The following is an 18,219-nucleotide window of genomic DNA, read 5'->3' on the forward strand; positions in this document are numbered from 1 at the left end:
TGTGGGGAGTGTAGGGGAAGCTGAACTCATTTGCATAAAGGTATTTGCATCGCATTATCATTTTGAAGAGTTTGCTGTGTGTATGTAAATACACACACACACACACACACACACATATATATATATATATATATATATATATATATATATATGTGTGTGTGTGTGTGTGTGTGTGTGTGTGTGTGAGAGAGAGAGAGAGAGAGAGAGAGAGAGAGAGAGAGAGAGAGAGAGAGAGAGAGAGAGAGGTTTGAACTGATCACCCAACACCAACAGTCAACTTGGATCAGGGCCTCGGGGGAACGGTTAATCACACACACACACACACGACTGCCCAGTTGCTGAGTGGTCGTCGTCGTCGTGGTCGTTCTCACGACCATCGCAAGACTCGTGCGGAAGGGGATGGGGGGGGGGGGGGGGGGGGGGGGGGGGGGGGGGAGTCGTTCCACACACACACACACACACACACACCGGGTCACTGTGCTGGCTCACCAGATCTGACCTTTAAGTTCAGGCAGCGTGGAGCTTACTCGAGGTCACAAACTGTGTGGTGGTGTAAACACTGTGACCTTCCACCCCCCCCCCCCCCCCCCCTCATCACACCCCCCCCACCCCCCAGCCTGATGAAGTGTGTGTGTGTGTGTGTGTGTGTATGTGTGTGTGTGTGTGTGTGTGTGTGTGTGTGTGTGTATCTTCAAATTTCTCAAATAGTTCTGTTCTCCAATTAGTCCTCAACAAACAGTATTGATCCGAGAGACAAACACACACACACACACACACACACACTTCCTCCATCCCTGGCACCAAACAGACCAACAAATAATACCTGACCCCGGGGTATTGGGGTCATGGGTCAATATTGGCAACTCTATCAGTATTGACCTCCGCCTGGAGGCCACTATTTGCCCCTATCCGTGCGTCAAAAAAAAAAAAAAAATGGAGTGTCAAGTCCCTGCTTTTAACATGCGGTTTTCGCCAAAACCATCATTCGTTTCAAGCGTTTGAATATATAAACAAAAAAGCTTAAAAGTAAATATATATATTGTATGATCTATTTTTGTTTTCAAATATAATTATACATCGTCTTCATTATCGTGTGTCTCATTACAGTACTCCCTAATAAGCGACGGATTAAAAGAGAACGTTGGACGGGAGCTAATTACAGCTAATGACGTCATATATGCGTCATTAAACCCGACACCTGACTAATGATTGGAACGAGAGGTTAGATCATAATACATTAAACTGATGACAAAAATTACCCAAGGACTCATTTCATGAGACTCCTTCACCTTTCGAGTCTGTACTCCGGTCAGTAGCAGGGAGAGGACGAACTCTTTTTCGTCAACTGACGATGATAGAACACTGCCGAAGGCAACTTTTTAATAGTTGTGTAACCGCATGCCGACGGAATCCGGTAACACACACACACATATATATATATATATATATATATATATATATATATATATATATATATATATATATATATATATATATATATATATATATATATATCCCTTTAAAAAGGGTCATCACACCTAAGAGTCTTACCATCGCGCACAAGGGGTTGAAAAAAAAAAAACGCCAAACATTTTAACTCCCAGCGTTAATGTTAACACACGACCGTTTAAAGTGAAAATACGCTAGAATACATTCGTAAGCTGGAGCATCGTGTGTGTGTGTGTGTGTGTGTGTGGTTCCATTAGGAGCAGTGCATGGCTTCCATACACTGACTGCATCCCTTTCCACGAATTCCAGAGTTATGGACGCCAAGATCATTGGGGAGTGGGTGGTGGGGTCTGCTGGATGGTTAGGTTCCATGAGAGACGCGCCCACACTCCGGGCTTAAAATGCTACAAGTAAAAGTATATCTATAGAAGGAGTGCATCTGGTTTAGCCTTGTGTTGATGCTATATACGTGGGTTGGAGGGGGAGGAGGAGGTTCGAGTCGGTCCGCTCCGGGTCGGCGCCGAAGCTTCGAGCCATCTCGAACTGCTTCGTAAATCTTGCTCCATGTAAACACCCTCGCTCATTTACGGCTTCTGTGGTCAACAACCATGGAAAAAAAAGGGCTGTTCCATATAATACAGATCCAGTTCACGGGAAAGCAGTGTCAGATTTCAATTACACCATTAACGAGAGGAGCGCATACAGAATTCCTCTCCTGTTATGGAAACCAACGAAGGAAAACGTGAAGATGAAGCCGAAGTGAAGCAATAGGAAACAGCTAGCGAAACAGCAGTCGAAGAAAACGTAAAAACGAAAACTCTTTCATCTGATAATAACATATTAAAAAAAGATCTTACACACACACACACACACACACACACACACATATATATATATATATATATATATATATATATATATATATATATATATATATATATATATATATATATATATATATTGCTTTCCTGTTAATATTAGCCTCCTGAAATAGACGGTAGAGCTCTCGAGCACAATGGTCGAACCGTCGTGCTCAAAGGTCGTACCGTCGTGCTCAAGGGTCGTACCGTCGCACTCAAGGGTCGTACCGTCGTGCTCAAGGGTCGTACCGTCGCACTCAAGGGTCGTACCGTCGTGCTCAAGGGTCGTAACCCCGTGCTCAAGGGTCGTACCGTCGCACTCAAGGGTCGTACCGTCGCACTCAAGGGTCGCACCGTCGTGCTCAAGGGTCGTACCGTCGTGCTCAAGGGTCGTACCGTCGCACTCAAGGGTCGTACCGTCGCACTCAAGGGTCGTACCGTCGCACTCAAGGGTCGTACCGTCGTGCTCAAGGGTCGTACCGTCGTGCATGATGACCCCAAAATATGCCACACCAGCAGCGCTTGACAAGTTAAGGGATCAATCCGACCATTATACGAGATGCGAACCGTCTGCCACGGCGGCATCACTCACGCCTCCTCGTTATAACGAGACGATATTGAGGCTCGTGTGGAGAGCCGGGGGGGGGGGGTTGGTGGAGGAGGGAGGAGGCGGAGGAGGAAGGGGAGGGGGGGGGAGGGATGTGAGGGTGTTGGGGGGTTGGGTGAGGGGTGTTATCTCCCCCTCCTCCTCTATACTTCAGACGTCACCTACACAACTCAGAGCAACTCAAAGGGCCTCCCTCGCTTCTCTCTCTCTCTCTCTCTCTCTCTCTCTCTCTCTCTCTCTCTCTCTCTCTCTTAGGAACCCCACCTGTTGTTGGCAAGTTGGTAATTAGCCAAGGTGATTACCGGGGAAGACGAATGGGAGCGATAAACGAAAGGGTATTCAGCCGGAAGGCGATTTCTGAGCCGACGGGGCGTTGGGGGAGGAACGAACGAACGGCGTCAGGCAGAGATGCAAAAGAACACGTAACAGATTCGGATACTGCAAAGGCGGCGGGAGCTACACGAAAGGGGGGTATCGAATCGCAAGGGGTGGAAAGGGGGTAAGTAAACAAGAGAAGGCAACTCCTTGGCATCTATACTTGTCATCTATACTGGCGATATACCTTATAGAATGTGACTGTGGAATCCATCCGTCTGTCTGGCATCAACAACAATCGAAATCTCACGTTTGCTCACCTCATGTTCAAAAGATGCATTCCATCCGACTTCCACAGAGGAAAGAAGGACTTAAGATAGAAAAAAAAAAAATGACACTTTACAGAGGGGCAACCGCATCAAATATTCAATAAATACTTAAAAAAAAAAGGAGTCTCACATCTCCCGAGAGAGAGAGAGAGAGAGAGAGAGAGAGAGAGAGAGAGAGAGAGAGAGAGAGAGAGAGAGAGAGAGAGAATAGGCCTCCCAACACCACAGGACACCCAGGCAAACACCTCCAGCTAGCCACCAGACAGACACTTGAAGATCTTCAGGATCGCGACAGTGGGAGGGAACAAACAGCATTAGCATCATCATCCCTCCACCCCCTACCACACACACACAAACACACACACATACACACACACACACACACACACACATACACGCACGGACGAACGGCAGAGGAATAACGAACCACGCCCACGGACGTGGGGCGTGTGAGCGAAACGTCGACAACCTTCAAGGGCCAGTCAAGGACCAATTAGGGCAACAGCTAACGAGGAAAGGAAAAAAAAATGTTTCTGACATCTTCCTGATCAGTGAGCAACAGCGATAAGAAACGACTGGAAACTATTCCAAGGACGGGGTGTGTGGGGCCCTCGCTAGCTGGCTAGCCAGCCACCAATGGCTCCAGCCTACCAGGCAAAACCAAGACAACGCCAATGAATAAATTTCCATTGAATATATATTATCGATGATTCATGAATACCGGATTCGAAACTGGTTTATGTGTGTGTGTGTGTGTGTGTGTGTGTGTGTGAGCTCGTCTCATGTGAACCGCTTTGGCTCGAAACAAGTAGCAGACACGTTTCATTTAGTCCATTTTCTGATCCTTTTCTAGAACTTATTTGCCATTTCCCGCATTAGCAAGGTAGCTTTAAGAACAGAGGACTGAGCCTTAGAGAGAAAATCCTCACTTGGCCCCCTTCTCTGTTCCTCTTTTTGGAAAGGTGAAACAGGAGGGAGGGAGGTTTTTCGAACCCCCCGCTCCCACCGCTTTTGGTTGCCTTCTGACACACAAGAGATTACGTGGGAAGTATTCTTTCTTCCCTATACCCTGGAATGATATATATATATATATATATATATATATATATATATATATATATATATATATATATATATATATATATATATATTCCCCATAATACATTGAAACAATACACAAATAAACCATTTAACACACGAGTATGTTAACCCTGCATACACGGGTTGTAACTCTGATATACGAACTATTTTTCGTTCCATTTCTCACAATTTACTCCCCACAATATCACTGACACAAGTTACATATTATCCGACCGACCAGATACAGCGAGGCGATCAATGTGACGTTTACCGAATCAGTTTGGGAGGGGAGGGAGAGGAGGGAGTCACGAACCTCGGATGCACGGAAATCGACACCGATATCATAAAACCGGCTGAAATTATTTATCTCGTGCATCTCTTCTCTGAAAGTGAATACCATCATCATTTTGGGGGTGGGGGGTGGGGGCTCCTTTCCTCGCCAGTAAGGGGGTAAGTAACAGAGAGAGAATTTTGTAGTCTTGCTCACTGTATCGCTCTATCAAAATTTGTCGTAATTACGTGTCTGTTTCACAACTATTTGCTACATGTCAGACCTGGCGAATATTACGAGGGACATTAGCCTGATATTCTGTAATGTTCTAATTTTGACTTTTCTGACCTGAAAAAAAATACCTCGAATGAGAATTTACGGTCTACGTGTTTTTTGTTACGAGTATTAGCCATCTGTTATTAACTAAATGGTAACATAGGACAAAACCAATATGAATATCTGTAAATAATTACTTTTGGCATTATAATAGTCCACAACTTCTATTCAAACATGAAATATCTGCTGGTTTACAGACGCGAGGGAAATGATATAATAGCTCTGTTTTAGAGGCACACTGTGATACAAATGTTCCGTAATATATATATATCTTACCAGGAGAAAGCGCAAGTCAATATTAGTGTGCTCTCCATCACCCACACGTCCGACCAACACAGAGGGTGGGAGATTAATGAGCGAAAACGGACGCGTCACATATGACCCACTCGCCAAGGAAGGAGCTTGTGAGTTTACACATGCAATCAGTGAGAAATTACTATTTTTTTTTCATTCATTATTGATCTAAAGAATGGATGTCTAGGAATTGGGAAATGCTAGAAGATGTTTTACTTAAGTGTTCTAGGAAGTGAGGTGAGAAGATGATGGCGAAAATAAGAAAAAAAAAATAAAATAAGTATTTCATAGTTTCGTCAACCAATCAGGTTAAATCATTCGCTTTGTTTACACCCTTCTTTGCTGGCACCACGTGATATTGTTGATCGCTTTCTAAAATATGTCTTTAACGTGATTATCTCCAACTAATCCAAGAATGTGTGGTAAAAAGCTTATTTACTTCTCTACATATAAGTATGAAAGATAGCTAGGCCTGTGTAAAAGTATATGATATGTAACACACCATCTTAACTAGCGGATCCATGTTGAATTATTCAGTTCATGGTTGTAATTAGTTCTCATGGATCAAATCACCATTGGTCTAGTGAGTAGAGGGGCGTGGCTCCCCTTGACTAGGTGGGTGTGGCTTTCATACACCACATGGGCGTGTCTTTCCTTGGCTAAGTGGGCGTGCACTCAATGAATTTCCAAATCTAATGCTTTCCTGGAAGTGTCACAATCATCTAAGTAACTTTGTATAATGTATTTGAATTACATTTATCCTCTACATTATGTCTATCCTTACAATCAAATCCTAAACTTGTTTCAGCAACATACCTTGACTGTATGCCCAGTATCACAACTGGTATTTTGGGGTTAACTAACCCATTTTGGCAACACCAGAATCTTGCAGAAACACTGAGCATAAATCAGGTGTTTCGGGCAATATATATATATATACATATGTGTGTGTGTGTGTGTGTGTGTGTGTGTGTTGCAACTGTTGTTTTTCCCCGACAAGCAACAAAGGCTTACAGAAGAACGAGTGAGTTGTTTGGTTGTACATTACAGCAAGGAGAGGAATGAGGACGTAATGACCATATTTTCATGAATATGCAAATGATATGAGGTTACATATTGCTTGGGTCATGGCTCGTGTGTGTGTGTGTGTGTGTGTGTGTGTGTGGGGCTTCATCCAACTTTGCTAATTATTTATCTTCATTATACTTGTTCGCCGTTTCCCGCGTTAGCGAGGAAGCGTCAGAATAGAAGACATGACCTTATGCGTTCACTTCCGCACTCTTGCTTTAATATATATATATATATATATATATATATATATATATATATATATATATATATATATATATATATATATATATATATATACACACACCACCTTGAGCCATGTACCAATTTATTGACCAGCTTCAAAGAAGAGAAGGTGAACAGCTGGATTGCCTGTGAGCTGGCTGCTCAGTCTAGAAATCGAACCCTGACACGCGGTGCTCACACACAGCGACGCTGACCACTACACACACAGACTCATTTTGAATCTGACGATGACGTGTCCAAAAGACAATTAAATCTTTATATGGCATAAAAAAAATCCTATAGTCTTTTTTTTTCTTTTTAGTCAACAAGTTGGAGGAACTCTTAATAAAAAATGGGAAGATATATTTTTTTCAGGTCAGAGCCATTGGAAGAGTAGGGTGGCTGTCCATGGCCCGTCCTCAAAGGCCTTTTTGGAAAAGGCAAAATATATCCACAAAAATTTCCTGGAAAGACCCGAATTATCTCCTGGACATCTGGAGGCATCGTAAGAGGATCCTGAGACGGAGGGCGCAGGATAAGAATCCTGCGGCGGCAGGACTCAGGACTTCAAAAGCTTCGGAGAGAGAGAGAGAGAGAGAGAGAGAGAGAGAGAGAGAGAGAGAGAGAGAGAGAGAGAGAGAGAGAGAGAGAGAGAGAGAGAGAGAGTCTGGGGGATCAAATTTCTTGCACAGAGCCCCTTGGATGATTAACTTTACGATCGTATTACAAACACCATAGACGCTTTACTGATGCTTACGACAGAGAGCAGTCGTTGCCAGCCAACCTAAACTCTACGGGATAATCAAGATGGATTGTGGTGTAGCCAAATGATCAATCAACGTGATTATTCTGGCGATTATAACCTCTATCGAGAGGACAGATTATGAGACATCCTAAGAACTGACGCGAGAAGATACTCAAAAAAAAAAAAAAAAGTTCGAAGATTGAGTCGACACTCAGGAGTGTGAGAGGCTGGCGTTTCGAACTGGATCGAAGTGGTATATGGGGAGCGACGTGCAGATTCCATGGAGCAAGACAGGGGACATTATAGAGTGGTATGTGGAAAGGTTTGGCTGCGTATGGTATAGGCTCTGGCTCTAGTACATTACACATAGGGACGAATCCTAAAGAGGCACACAAACACACACACACACGATAGATAAACACTCCTCACTAATATTTACTAACCCACGTCATGCCATCACGCATGACGTCATGTGTATCGACCAACTGCGTTGATTTAGGGAGAAAATTGTTGCCCTGTAGCTGGGAACTGCAACGCAATGTATGTAAATCTCCCAGCCAATCAGCGACGGGAGTAAATACGCAAGTAACCAATCACCGTCGAGCTTGTCTAATTTTTTTTTCACAGCTATACATCTATTAGTCTCTCTCTCTCTCTCTCTCTCTCTCTCTCTCTCTCTCTCTCTCTCTCTCTCTCTCTCTCTCTCTCTCTCATACAGAAATTATAACCAAGTCGGTGTTTTGAGTGTATGATGGCACGACCGTTTTCAGTGCGCCCTAAACTCGTTTTTCGTCCATATTGTGTAATCAATGGCTTTATCATTAAGTTATCTAATAACTGAAGAGATTATTCGTAATGATAATGTGTACAACAGAAGGTGGAAGGGGGGAGGGCACTCTCCCCTCCCACCCCTTTCCCATGCCCGCACTTAAACAAATGGTCGTAAATAACGAGAAAACGGGAAGTTGCTCGTTTTCTTTACCACACTCACTCAAGTTATCCCATTTTACGCGGAATAAACATATATAATCTTCCCTCATTACCGGGACCATTTGTCTAGTATGGGTGCAGAGGGGAAGAGGAAGAATTGCATTTTTTCCCCCTCTCTCCCATATATAAATCTCCCTCGTATTATCTCCCTAACCACTCCTTTGCTCCTCGTTCCATTCCTCGACCCCCATGAACACCTGAGGCCTCCCCAAGGGGGAAGAGGAACGGACTGGGAGGCCATCCGCACCGGCCCGGGGATGGCGGGATCTCAGTGCCGCTGTAGACGCGGCTCGAGAAGGACGTGTTGATGTGTTGCTCCTGTCAAACTTACACACGCACACTGATCGCAAAGTTGAAGACCAGTTTTATTACGGAATTAAACGGTGGATTGATTTTCTCATCTATGTAGGAGTCATACCATTCAAGAACTGGTCATTCTCAATGAAAATGAACACGTGAGAACATGTTATCACCACACCAAGATGACGCAAAATCCCCCAGAGAACCCGAAGAACACTGAACGTTCGCTCTTTCGTTAACAATAGTGAAGAACAAAAGGTAAGTTATGATATCTGGGAAATTAGGCAATTTCTATTCCGCATGTGATTAACAACTGTATTTAGATGTGTGGTCCATGCAAATGACCTTTTATGTTAAGCCAGGAAGTTCAATTGCTGATGCATATTGTCGCATAGAGAAGAGGGAATTAGAGAGAGAGAGAGAGAGAGAGAGAGAGAGAGAGAGAGAGAGAGAGAGAGAGAGACCCAGGAACGTTTCTAATCTATAAACACGAGCAATACGGACCACAGTTTCCTCTTCAATAAATATAGAAACCCAATATATATATATAGTCAGGGCCCCAATACAGACAACGACCACCATCCTCTCCCAAGATATAGAATGAAGCAATATAGACTGCGCTGTTCCACAGAGAGAGAGAGAGAGAGAGAGAGAGAGAGAGAGAGAGAGAGAGAGAGAGAGAGAGAGAGAGAGAGAGAGTCAGGGAGTTACTTTAAACCCTAATGGCCTCAGAATACAGACCTGTGAAGACACAATGATGATGAAGACTGTCATCAAATTCTGTCGACTTTCAGAAAAAAAACCCGGGAGGTTTCTTTCCTTCCTTCCTTCTTTTCATTCTGATGATAGTAATTTTACCCATTTGTCCCGTAGACCAACTTGGGACAGAATACTAAATCATATCCCGCACTTAGAATCCCCTTCTATGGTGTGCCCGCAGCGCCAAGGAAACCAGCCACGTTCACCAGGCGAATCACATAGGTCAAGGAGTGTAGTGATTTTCAATATCTGTGTGTAGTGACAGTTTAAGGGTAACTCTTCCATGTCTTCGGTATGGAAGTAGCCATCACAGGTCCTGTGATGAGATGAATCTATCTTTGTAAGGGTGTGGAGGTGGGTTGTGACGAGAAGAGAAAGTGTAACACGTGTTGGTCTGGGGGATGCAATTTCGGATGGATGTATGTCAGGAGGGAATGGTATTTAAAGCTGAGAGTTGGGAGTGTGGTTGTCTGATAATGGTTGTCGGGTCATTTGAGAGTGTTTATGTTTTGTCAGTGTGGTTTTTGTTTAGGTGCTGGGAGGGGAGATTGGTGAGCAGGAGTTGCTGAAGTGTGTGGCTTCTCACTTCTACCTGAGGGTTGGTGGTTCGTTATGGGAATGGTTTGCGTGGGGAGGAGTCTGGTGGCGTTATAGAAAACTGAGTGGCCAGTTTATATTGAGGTGGGATTGTACTGGAAGGATCTTTGTAAAGTTGTGTACGCACTGAGTGTTTGTGGTGGCTAGGCGGCCACAAACACACACACACACACACAGTATATATATATATATATATATATATATATATATATATATATATATATATATATACTTCAACTGTTTTGAAGATTTTCCTTTGCATCATCTTCATAAACTGCGTATGCTTCCCTCTTGACTTAATTGGAGAGTTTAGAAATTAATAAGGGGCTCTAACTTTGCAAAAGCCGTTATTCACACTACTATATCTTCTCGAGCGAAAGTGTTGGTTTTATGATAAAGTTTGAGAGTATTAAAAAAAAAAGGAGCAAAGTTTACGAGGAGATAGTGTGTGTGTGTGTGTGTGTGTGTGTGTGTGTGTGTGTGTGTGTGTGTGTGTGTGTGTGTGTATAATTACTAATTTCTTACTAAACTGGGAGGGAGTTTTACTTTCGTGGAGCCCCATCTCTCTATTAGACTTAAGTGAATGTATATATATTTTTTTATGTCTGAATATATACATGAATATTTGCTAAAATATCGTATATGAATATTATATTTGAATATCTACAAAGCCAGAGAGGGAAACCATTGTAAATGGTGTGGATCCTGACTGTGTGTGTGTGTGTGTGTGTGTGTGTGTGTGTGTGTGTGTTGGGGGGGGGGGTGACCTGGCTTCGGCGCGCGATGTAAACACATGACAAGACATCGGTGGAATGGATGTGATAGCGAAATGCGAGGCCAACAACCTCCTTCTTCTTCGTCCTGATCCCGGAGCTACCTCGCTTCCGCGGGAAACGGCGAACGAGCACGAGAGAGAGAGAGAGAGAGAGAGAGAGAGAGAGAGAGAGAGAGAGAGAGAGAGAGAGAGAGAGAGAGAGAGAATAAACGTCTTGTTCTCGTACGACAGAGAAACACACAAGGATTTGGTACAAGTTGTTACGAGACAGTTTGATGGTTCAGACAGCCACCCACCAGCTGCTGCTCCTCCGCGTCTGTCTGTCTGTCTGTCTGAGTGACGTGTATTGTGTAAGGATACACACAAGTTATGGAGTTTTAACCAAGTGTGGACGCCAGAGGTTTTTATACTTTTTGGGGGAGCTAAGGATTTATTCTAATAAGGACCCCAAATTTACGTGGTTTTTTTTATATCATTTTACAATCTCTCGACTCATAACTATTTTAGGGGATTTCAGTGAATTTGGACGCCAGGGTAATTTTCTTATTTTTTGAATTCCCCGACTATGGTGGAACCGAAATTTTGAGATTATCAATAAGGTCTGAGTTCAAAATTTTTTTGAAATTCCCCCGAGTGGAGGCCCAAGATTATTATTGTAGATTCCTCTAAAACTGGACTTTCGATTTGAGAAATTATTTTTCAGGGTTGGGTGGATGTTATGGAGGAAGTTACCAGGAAGAGAGGAAGATGGATTAATGTCATGATAGAAAACGGTGATTAAATTTTCATTACGATCGTAAAAAACGTAAGAAAAAAAAGAAGAATTGTGGTTGAACACCTCAGCTTTTTGTTTGTCTTCCGAATATGTCACTTATTTTCGTGTCTTTTTTTCGATGTTTAATTATAGGTCGATTAATTACAGTTGGTGATCAACAACCTGATTAGTTATGGGTAAGTCAGGGTTGATACAGATGAAGATTCGCCATCAGATAGATAGATAGACAGATAGGTAGGTGCAGTGATAGATAGATAGACAGATAGATAGATAGATACACAGATAGAGAGATAGATAGATAGATAGAGAGAGAGAGAGAGAGAGAGAGAGAGAGAGAGAGAGAGAGAGAGAGAGAGAGAGAGAGAGAGAGGCTGAAGGAAGAGGTAACTATAGATAGTGATGATGTGAATATTGATAGTGATGAAAGTAATAGTGATGACAGTGATGATGTGAATGATAGTGATGATAGTGATCTTGTGAATGTAGATAGTGATGACAGCGATAGTGATGATAGTGATCTTGTGAATGTAGATAGTGATGACAGCGATAGTGATGATAGTGATCTTGTTTTTTCTTGTCTTCCAGATGGCTTTGGTGCCCCTTGAGGTGCTGTGGTGCCAGTGTCAGGGGAACGCGAGTGCCACGCCCCACCAGGTCCTCATCCACCAGCAGATGACCAGGATGCACGCCGAGGCCCAGGGCCACGCCCTCTGGTACGTGGCCGTCGTGTTGACGCTCTACATCCTGGGCCTGACCTTCATCATCAGAAGATCTGGCCGCAGTGAGCGACATACCGCCGTCTCCGCCATCTCCTTCTGTCTCTCCCGAGCGGCTTCCTCGCTCCTCCGCCGCACCACCGCCAGCAGGAGGAGCAGCAGCAGCAGACGACAACAACAACAACAACAACAGCAGAAGCGGGAAGCGGCCCCCAGGACGAGCACCGCCGGGTCCTCAGACTTCCGTCAGCAGACAGCAGCAGGAGCAGCAGGAGCAGGACCGTCCCTTCAGCTGCATCTGCTGACGGAGGCCAAGGAGGAGGCGACCTTGAACGAGTCTTGCCTCACCACTGTGGCCTAGCCTCTACCTGGCCCCTCGACCTCCACCTGACCTATGACCTCAACTCTACCCGGCTCCTCAACCTCCAGCTGACTTATGACCTCATATCTACCTGACTCCTCGCCCTCCAGCTGACCTATGACCTCATATCTACCCGGCTCCTCGTCCTCCAGCTGACCTATGACCTCATATCTACCAGGCTCCTCGTCCTCCAGCTGACGTCTGACCTTATATATCGCCCTTCTCGAACTTCGAGTGTCACCTCTACTCCTGCTGGCAGAGGTCAGGGTCGGCGGCAGTCCAGGTGTCACTTCGAGGTCAAAGTATACAGGTCCTCGAGCATCTGCTCCTACCACACAAGAATGACACGTGTGATGCTGCACCACACACTTCCTCACTCACTGCATCACACGAGGATGATGGGCACTGCAACGTACGTAGATGATGGGCACTGCAACGTACGTAGATGATGGGCAGTGCAACGTACGTAGATGATGGGCACTGCAACGTACGTAGATGATGGGCACTGCAACGTACGTAGATGATGGGCACTGCAACGTACGTAGATGATGGGCACTGCAACGTACGTAGATGATGGGCACTGCAACGTACGTAGATGATGGGCACTGCAACGTACGTAGATGATGGGCACCGCAACTTACGTAGATGATGGGCACTGCAACGTACGTAGATGATGGGCAGTGCAACGTACGTAGATGATGGGCACTGCAACGTACGTAGATGATGGGCACTGCAACGTACGTAGATGATGGGCACTGCAACGTACGTAGATGATGGGCAGTGCAACGTACGTAGATGATGGGCACCGCAACGTACGTAGATGATGGGCAGCGCAACGCACATAGATGATGGGACCTGGGAACATGTGTCCTACATGATCTCGAACACAGAGTACACACACACACACACACGTACACCTTTGGTGTCCTTAGGAAGTTCGTATTCACACAACACCTCCGACTCTAACCCTTTTTGCAGACGCCAGTCACTGGGGGGGAAAAAAAACCCACTTCAAACCACTATTAGACAAACACACAAATGATGGTGTAGGAGTTCCAGAGAAGACTTATCACTGTCGCATGATTCGTACCAGTGAACATAATCCATCTCGTGTGTGAGGATGGGAACCTCTGAGTGGGTCTTACCAACGTGCATGTTGGTCTTCGGGGATCAGAGGGTCAGTGTGTCACTTGGCCTCACCGAGACCCAATCACCCTACACGAGAAGTTCTCTCGAGTGTAACTTCCTATTTACCTTCGCGTCCCAGATATGTATCGCAGAGTGTGCTATCAAGAGTGTATGGCAAGATAAGAATATAACTGTATACACACACAAACACACACAGGTGTAAACATACAGAAACACACACATGTATGTCAATATTAGCATCATGTAGCACCATGTCCTCATTTTCATGGGGTTATTTCATTCTTCAGGTTGCGCTCCGCGCGGGAGCAGGGTAAGGTGGGCTTCTGTAAGCGGGAGAAGATCCTTAACGTTGATTACATACACACATATATATATACCGACTATTACACTCACACAACCTACACCCACACACGTCCACAGTTCAATGATACACACTCAAGTCCTTCCTGTTAAAACAAAAATCTCACCGAGTTGAAGAACTAAATCATTTATGTATAAATGGATAACAATATATCCATCAAACTCCCTTCGATAAATGAGTAACCATTGATATTCTTAGCATAGAATGCCACATTGTTTCTCTGATGATATATATTTTCTTGTAACAATACAGCTGTATTTGAGGATATTTGCTTGTTCCTTCACTGTTGACCTTACTGGAAGACCTAGCAAAGCTAAACACCCACTAGCATAGCCCCCTTTCAACCATCTACTTAATTCCTTATGCCACGACGTTACCTCTCCATAAGGAGCCCCAGCTGTCCCACCAGGCGTAAAGTTTGTTCAGAAAATTGCCAGTTTAGTATGTGGATAATGAAATAACCAAGAGCAGAGGACATCCTGGAGAAGAGGGTATTATACTCCCAACGTCTTTGATGTAATATTAGTAAAGTGACTGAACACACACGGAGACGAAAACATTCACGAAAGTGTTTGGCGTAGGAGTGTGTGTGTGTGTGTGTGTGTGTGTGTGTGTGTGTGTGTGTGTGTGTGAGGGCTGTACGGGAAAGAATTACCTCCTCACAACTCAAGTAGGAAACAATGAAGAGAAGCGAAAGAAAAAAAAAATAAATGAAATGTTGAAAATCTTTTAAAAAATTCAGGAAGGATAAACAGATATGTGTTTAGTTAAGGAGCTTTTTGAAGGTTTAAACTTGGGATAAACTTTTTATAGATGAAAAGTGTCCTTATAAACGCTTCACCTCGTTTAACTCACGATGACGAAAATGAAATCTTGTGTCCATATTTACATAAAAGAATAGGGCACTGCGTAGGATCCTTAATTTGGTTTTGTCAATATTTGTAGAGCATTATATTCATCAAAGAAAGTTAGACTACGAGGTAAACATTCAAACCGTACAACGTGATTAATCAACTCAAGGAAATTCACAGACGAGAAAGTAAGAGATTCTTAAGATTTGTTTATTTTTACCTCCTCTTTATCTCTACGCTTTATGACGCAGTTCCTGCTCGAATTAGACTGGTAGAAAACGGGGAGGTTAACCTCTGGTGGGTTCAATACTTTGACGCTTTGTGTTCTAGGAAAGAAAACAGAAAGTGTGTAGCCTAAACTGAAAGATCCGGAGTGCATCGTGATACCTTAAAGGCGTTAGAGATGCATTTTCTTTTTTTTAAGTACAAGAGAAAGATATATAAAGAGTCTTCACATGAGTAGAACCTGTAGCTTCAATTTGTCTATTTATTTATTTATTTTTTCTCCCAGCCGTATACTTAATCTCGTATACTTTCTGTAATTAAGAAAAGAATTCCTGTTTTCCTCGTCATCGAACACCTTTCGTTTACAAGTTTCGCCACACACACACACACACACACATACGCACACATACACTGAACTAAATTCACAAACGTTGAATGATTCGCCTGCTTCGAATCGTGTTGAGTCCCGTTAGTGATGAACCAGCTTCGAACTTAATGACTTTTAATCCCAGATCTCCTTAGTGTATTGGTCTCGATTCCTAGATAAAAATGGTGTAAAAACACTGATCACTGGTACTATACACACAACACAAAAGCGATCTTTACACCAGTGAACGACAGGTTTCAGAATGATCATTCGATCACTTGAAGAAGTTGGTATGTTCTCAAATAGTTTCGTCCATATGTCATATCACATCACTTTAAAAGCGTAAAGATTGTGTTTGTGTAGTGTGTACGTGCTGACGCGGATGGATATCCCGAAACACACCATTTCGAAGCCGTACCGAGCCGTCAGTCTCGACTGGCAGAGACAGAGATTTCGGTACAGCTTCGACCATGCGTTCGGTACCGACTGATACTTACGGTGTGTCTTTAGAGAACTGGCGAACATCCTTGTTAAATGGGGGGGGGGGGGGGTGTCGTGAATAACCTGCTACCGTAGCTAACTTAGACCATAAGACTTGTCACGAAGCTCACACACGACAGCCAACTTACGTCGTGAAACCTAAGCAACACCAGCCAGCTCAAGTCATGGAACTGTCGCGAAACACAAACTCAAAACTTAAGTCTCTCGCTCCATTTCTTGAAAATAAACTTGCTATAATAGTTCTGTCGTGGCATCTATTTGCCGATGCAGTGCGAGGGAGGAGGGAAGGGGTGGATGAAAAACAGCTGTATCAGCGTAAAATGCATAAAGTCCATAATACGAAAACTTAAAGTATATTACGAATTACCTTGACCCTACACACACACACACATATTAATACATGAAAAATAAGAGAGATCGTGTATTGGAGTTAGATAATTCAGAGATTGTGAGATATGAGCCAGAATTATATTAATGTAATTATCGCCAATTCCACCAGTGTCATCTTGTGAGGCTGAATTGGGGAAGGTTCGAACCATGGTCCTCCGATTCAAATGGCGATAGACATACACAAGACATCTATCACGTAAAAAAAAGATATATATATATATATATATATATATATATATATATATATATATATATATATATATATATATATCCCTGGGGATAGGGGAGAAAGAATACTTCCCACGTATTCCCTGCGTGTCGTAGAAGGCGACTAAAAGGGAAGGGAGCGGGGGGCTGGAAATCCTTCCCTCTCGTTTTTTTTTTTTTTTAATTTTCCAAAAGAGGGAACAGAGAAGGGGGCCAGGTGAGTATATTCCTTCAAAGGTCCAGTCCTCCGTTCTTAACGCTACCTCGCTAACGCGGGAAATGGCGAATAGTTTGAAAGAAAAAGAAAATATATATATTGAAGATAAATGAGGTTAATGATCGAGCCACCGTTGTCTGTTATCTATCTTTATCTATCAGAATGATCAAATGGCCAACAGATGGCGGGGAGAGCCAGAAGGTTTAATAAATGGCCACGCAAACACGCCATTTGGCGCCTCTTCCTCAGATCGAACGCCATTGTATCACAAGATGAACTGGACATTTATCAACACAAGGTGAAACAGTTCGTGCACTATATATATATATATATATATATATATATATATATATATATATATATATATATATATATATATATATATATATATATATAGGTGCACTTGTTCGCCATTTCCTGAGTTTTCTAGGTAACTCCGGGAGCAGATGGACAGCGGCCTTATTTATTCATGTCCAGTTCTTTACTTGCCACGTATATTGCACCGAAAACAGGGTCCCAGGCTACAGCCAAGCCCCACAGACCTCTCCGTGCTATTTCCCCAACCGCTTCACATGCCCTGGTTCAGTCAATCAATAAGACGTCGTCCCTGGTTACCCACATCGCTTAAATTCGTTCTATCCCATGCACGCCTCACACCCTCCTGCATGTTCAGCCCCCGGCTGTTCAAAGCATTTTCACTCCATCCTTCCACCACCTCCTCCTCCTTGATTTCTCCCTTTCTCCTTGTCCCCTTCCATTTATGATCCTCTTTGTCAACCTCTCTTCGCTCATCCTCTCCACACATCGAAATCATTTCAGCACTCATCGTCTTCAACTCCCTCAATCATATCCCGTTTTCTGCCATACTCTTCTCTCACAGTGCAGCCCTCCCACACGAGCCTGGCCTACAGATGGAAATGACTGATACTTGGATATACAAATCATTCTTACCCGTGACAATATGGAAGTGCTTTTAAGATCCAGTTGACGAAAATCACACACTCGACTGTGTCAATTTCAGTTTTTTTTTTTTTTCCTTCTTTCCTGTCGCAGTTCAGCGCACGGTCGGGAGAGAGAGAGAGAGAGAGAGAGAGAGAGA

General features: G+C 43.6%; 2 protein-coding genes across 2 annotated transcripts in view; one reads left to right on the forward strand and one right to left on the reverse strand.

Annotated features, from left to right (window-relative positions):
- LOC139753227 (probable U3 small nucleolar RNA-associated protein 11) overlaps positions 1-5,620 on the reverse strand; it is a 44,700-nt gene extending 39,080 nt beyond the window's left edge. Inside the window, exon 1 of the mRNA XM_071669452.1 lies at positions 5,524-5,620. The gene's annotated coding sequence lies outside the window, so the exon portion shown is untranslated. The remainder of the gene's footprint in view (positions 1-5,523) is intronic.
- A 3,227-nt stretch (positions 5,621-8,847) lies between these two features.
- Positions 8,848-14,629, forward strand: LOC139753057 (uncharacterized). Its single transcript, XM_071669154.1, has 2 exons — positions 8,848-9,127; positions 12,361-14,629. The coding sequence occupies exon 2, from the start codon at positions 12,361-12,363 to the stop codon at positions 12,850-12,852; it is 492 nt and encodes a 163-aa protein (XP_071525255.1). The 5' UTR covers positions 8,848-9,127; the 3' UTR covers positions 12,853-14,629.
- Positions 14,630-18,219: the final 3,590 nt, after the last annotated feature.

Source organism: Panulirus ornatus, chromosome 14 (assembly GCF_036320965.1).
Source record: "Panulirus ornatus isolate Po-2019 chromosome 14, ASM3632096v1, whole genome shotgun sequence".
Lineage (NCBI taxonomy): Eukaryota > Metazoa > Arthropoda > Malacostraca > Decapoda > Palinuridae > Panulirus > Panulirus ornatus.

Coding starts and splice junctions, on each gene's coding strand:
- LOC139753057 (XM_071669154.1), top strand. CDS start 12,361: ATGGCTTTGGTGCCCCTTGAGGTGCTGTGGTGCCAGTGTCAGGGGAAC.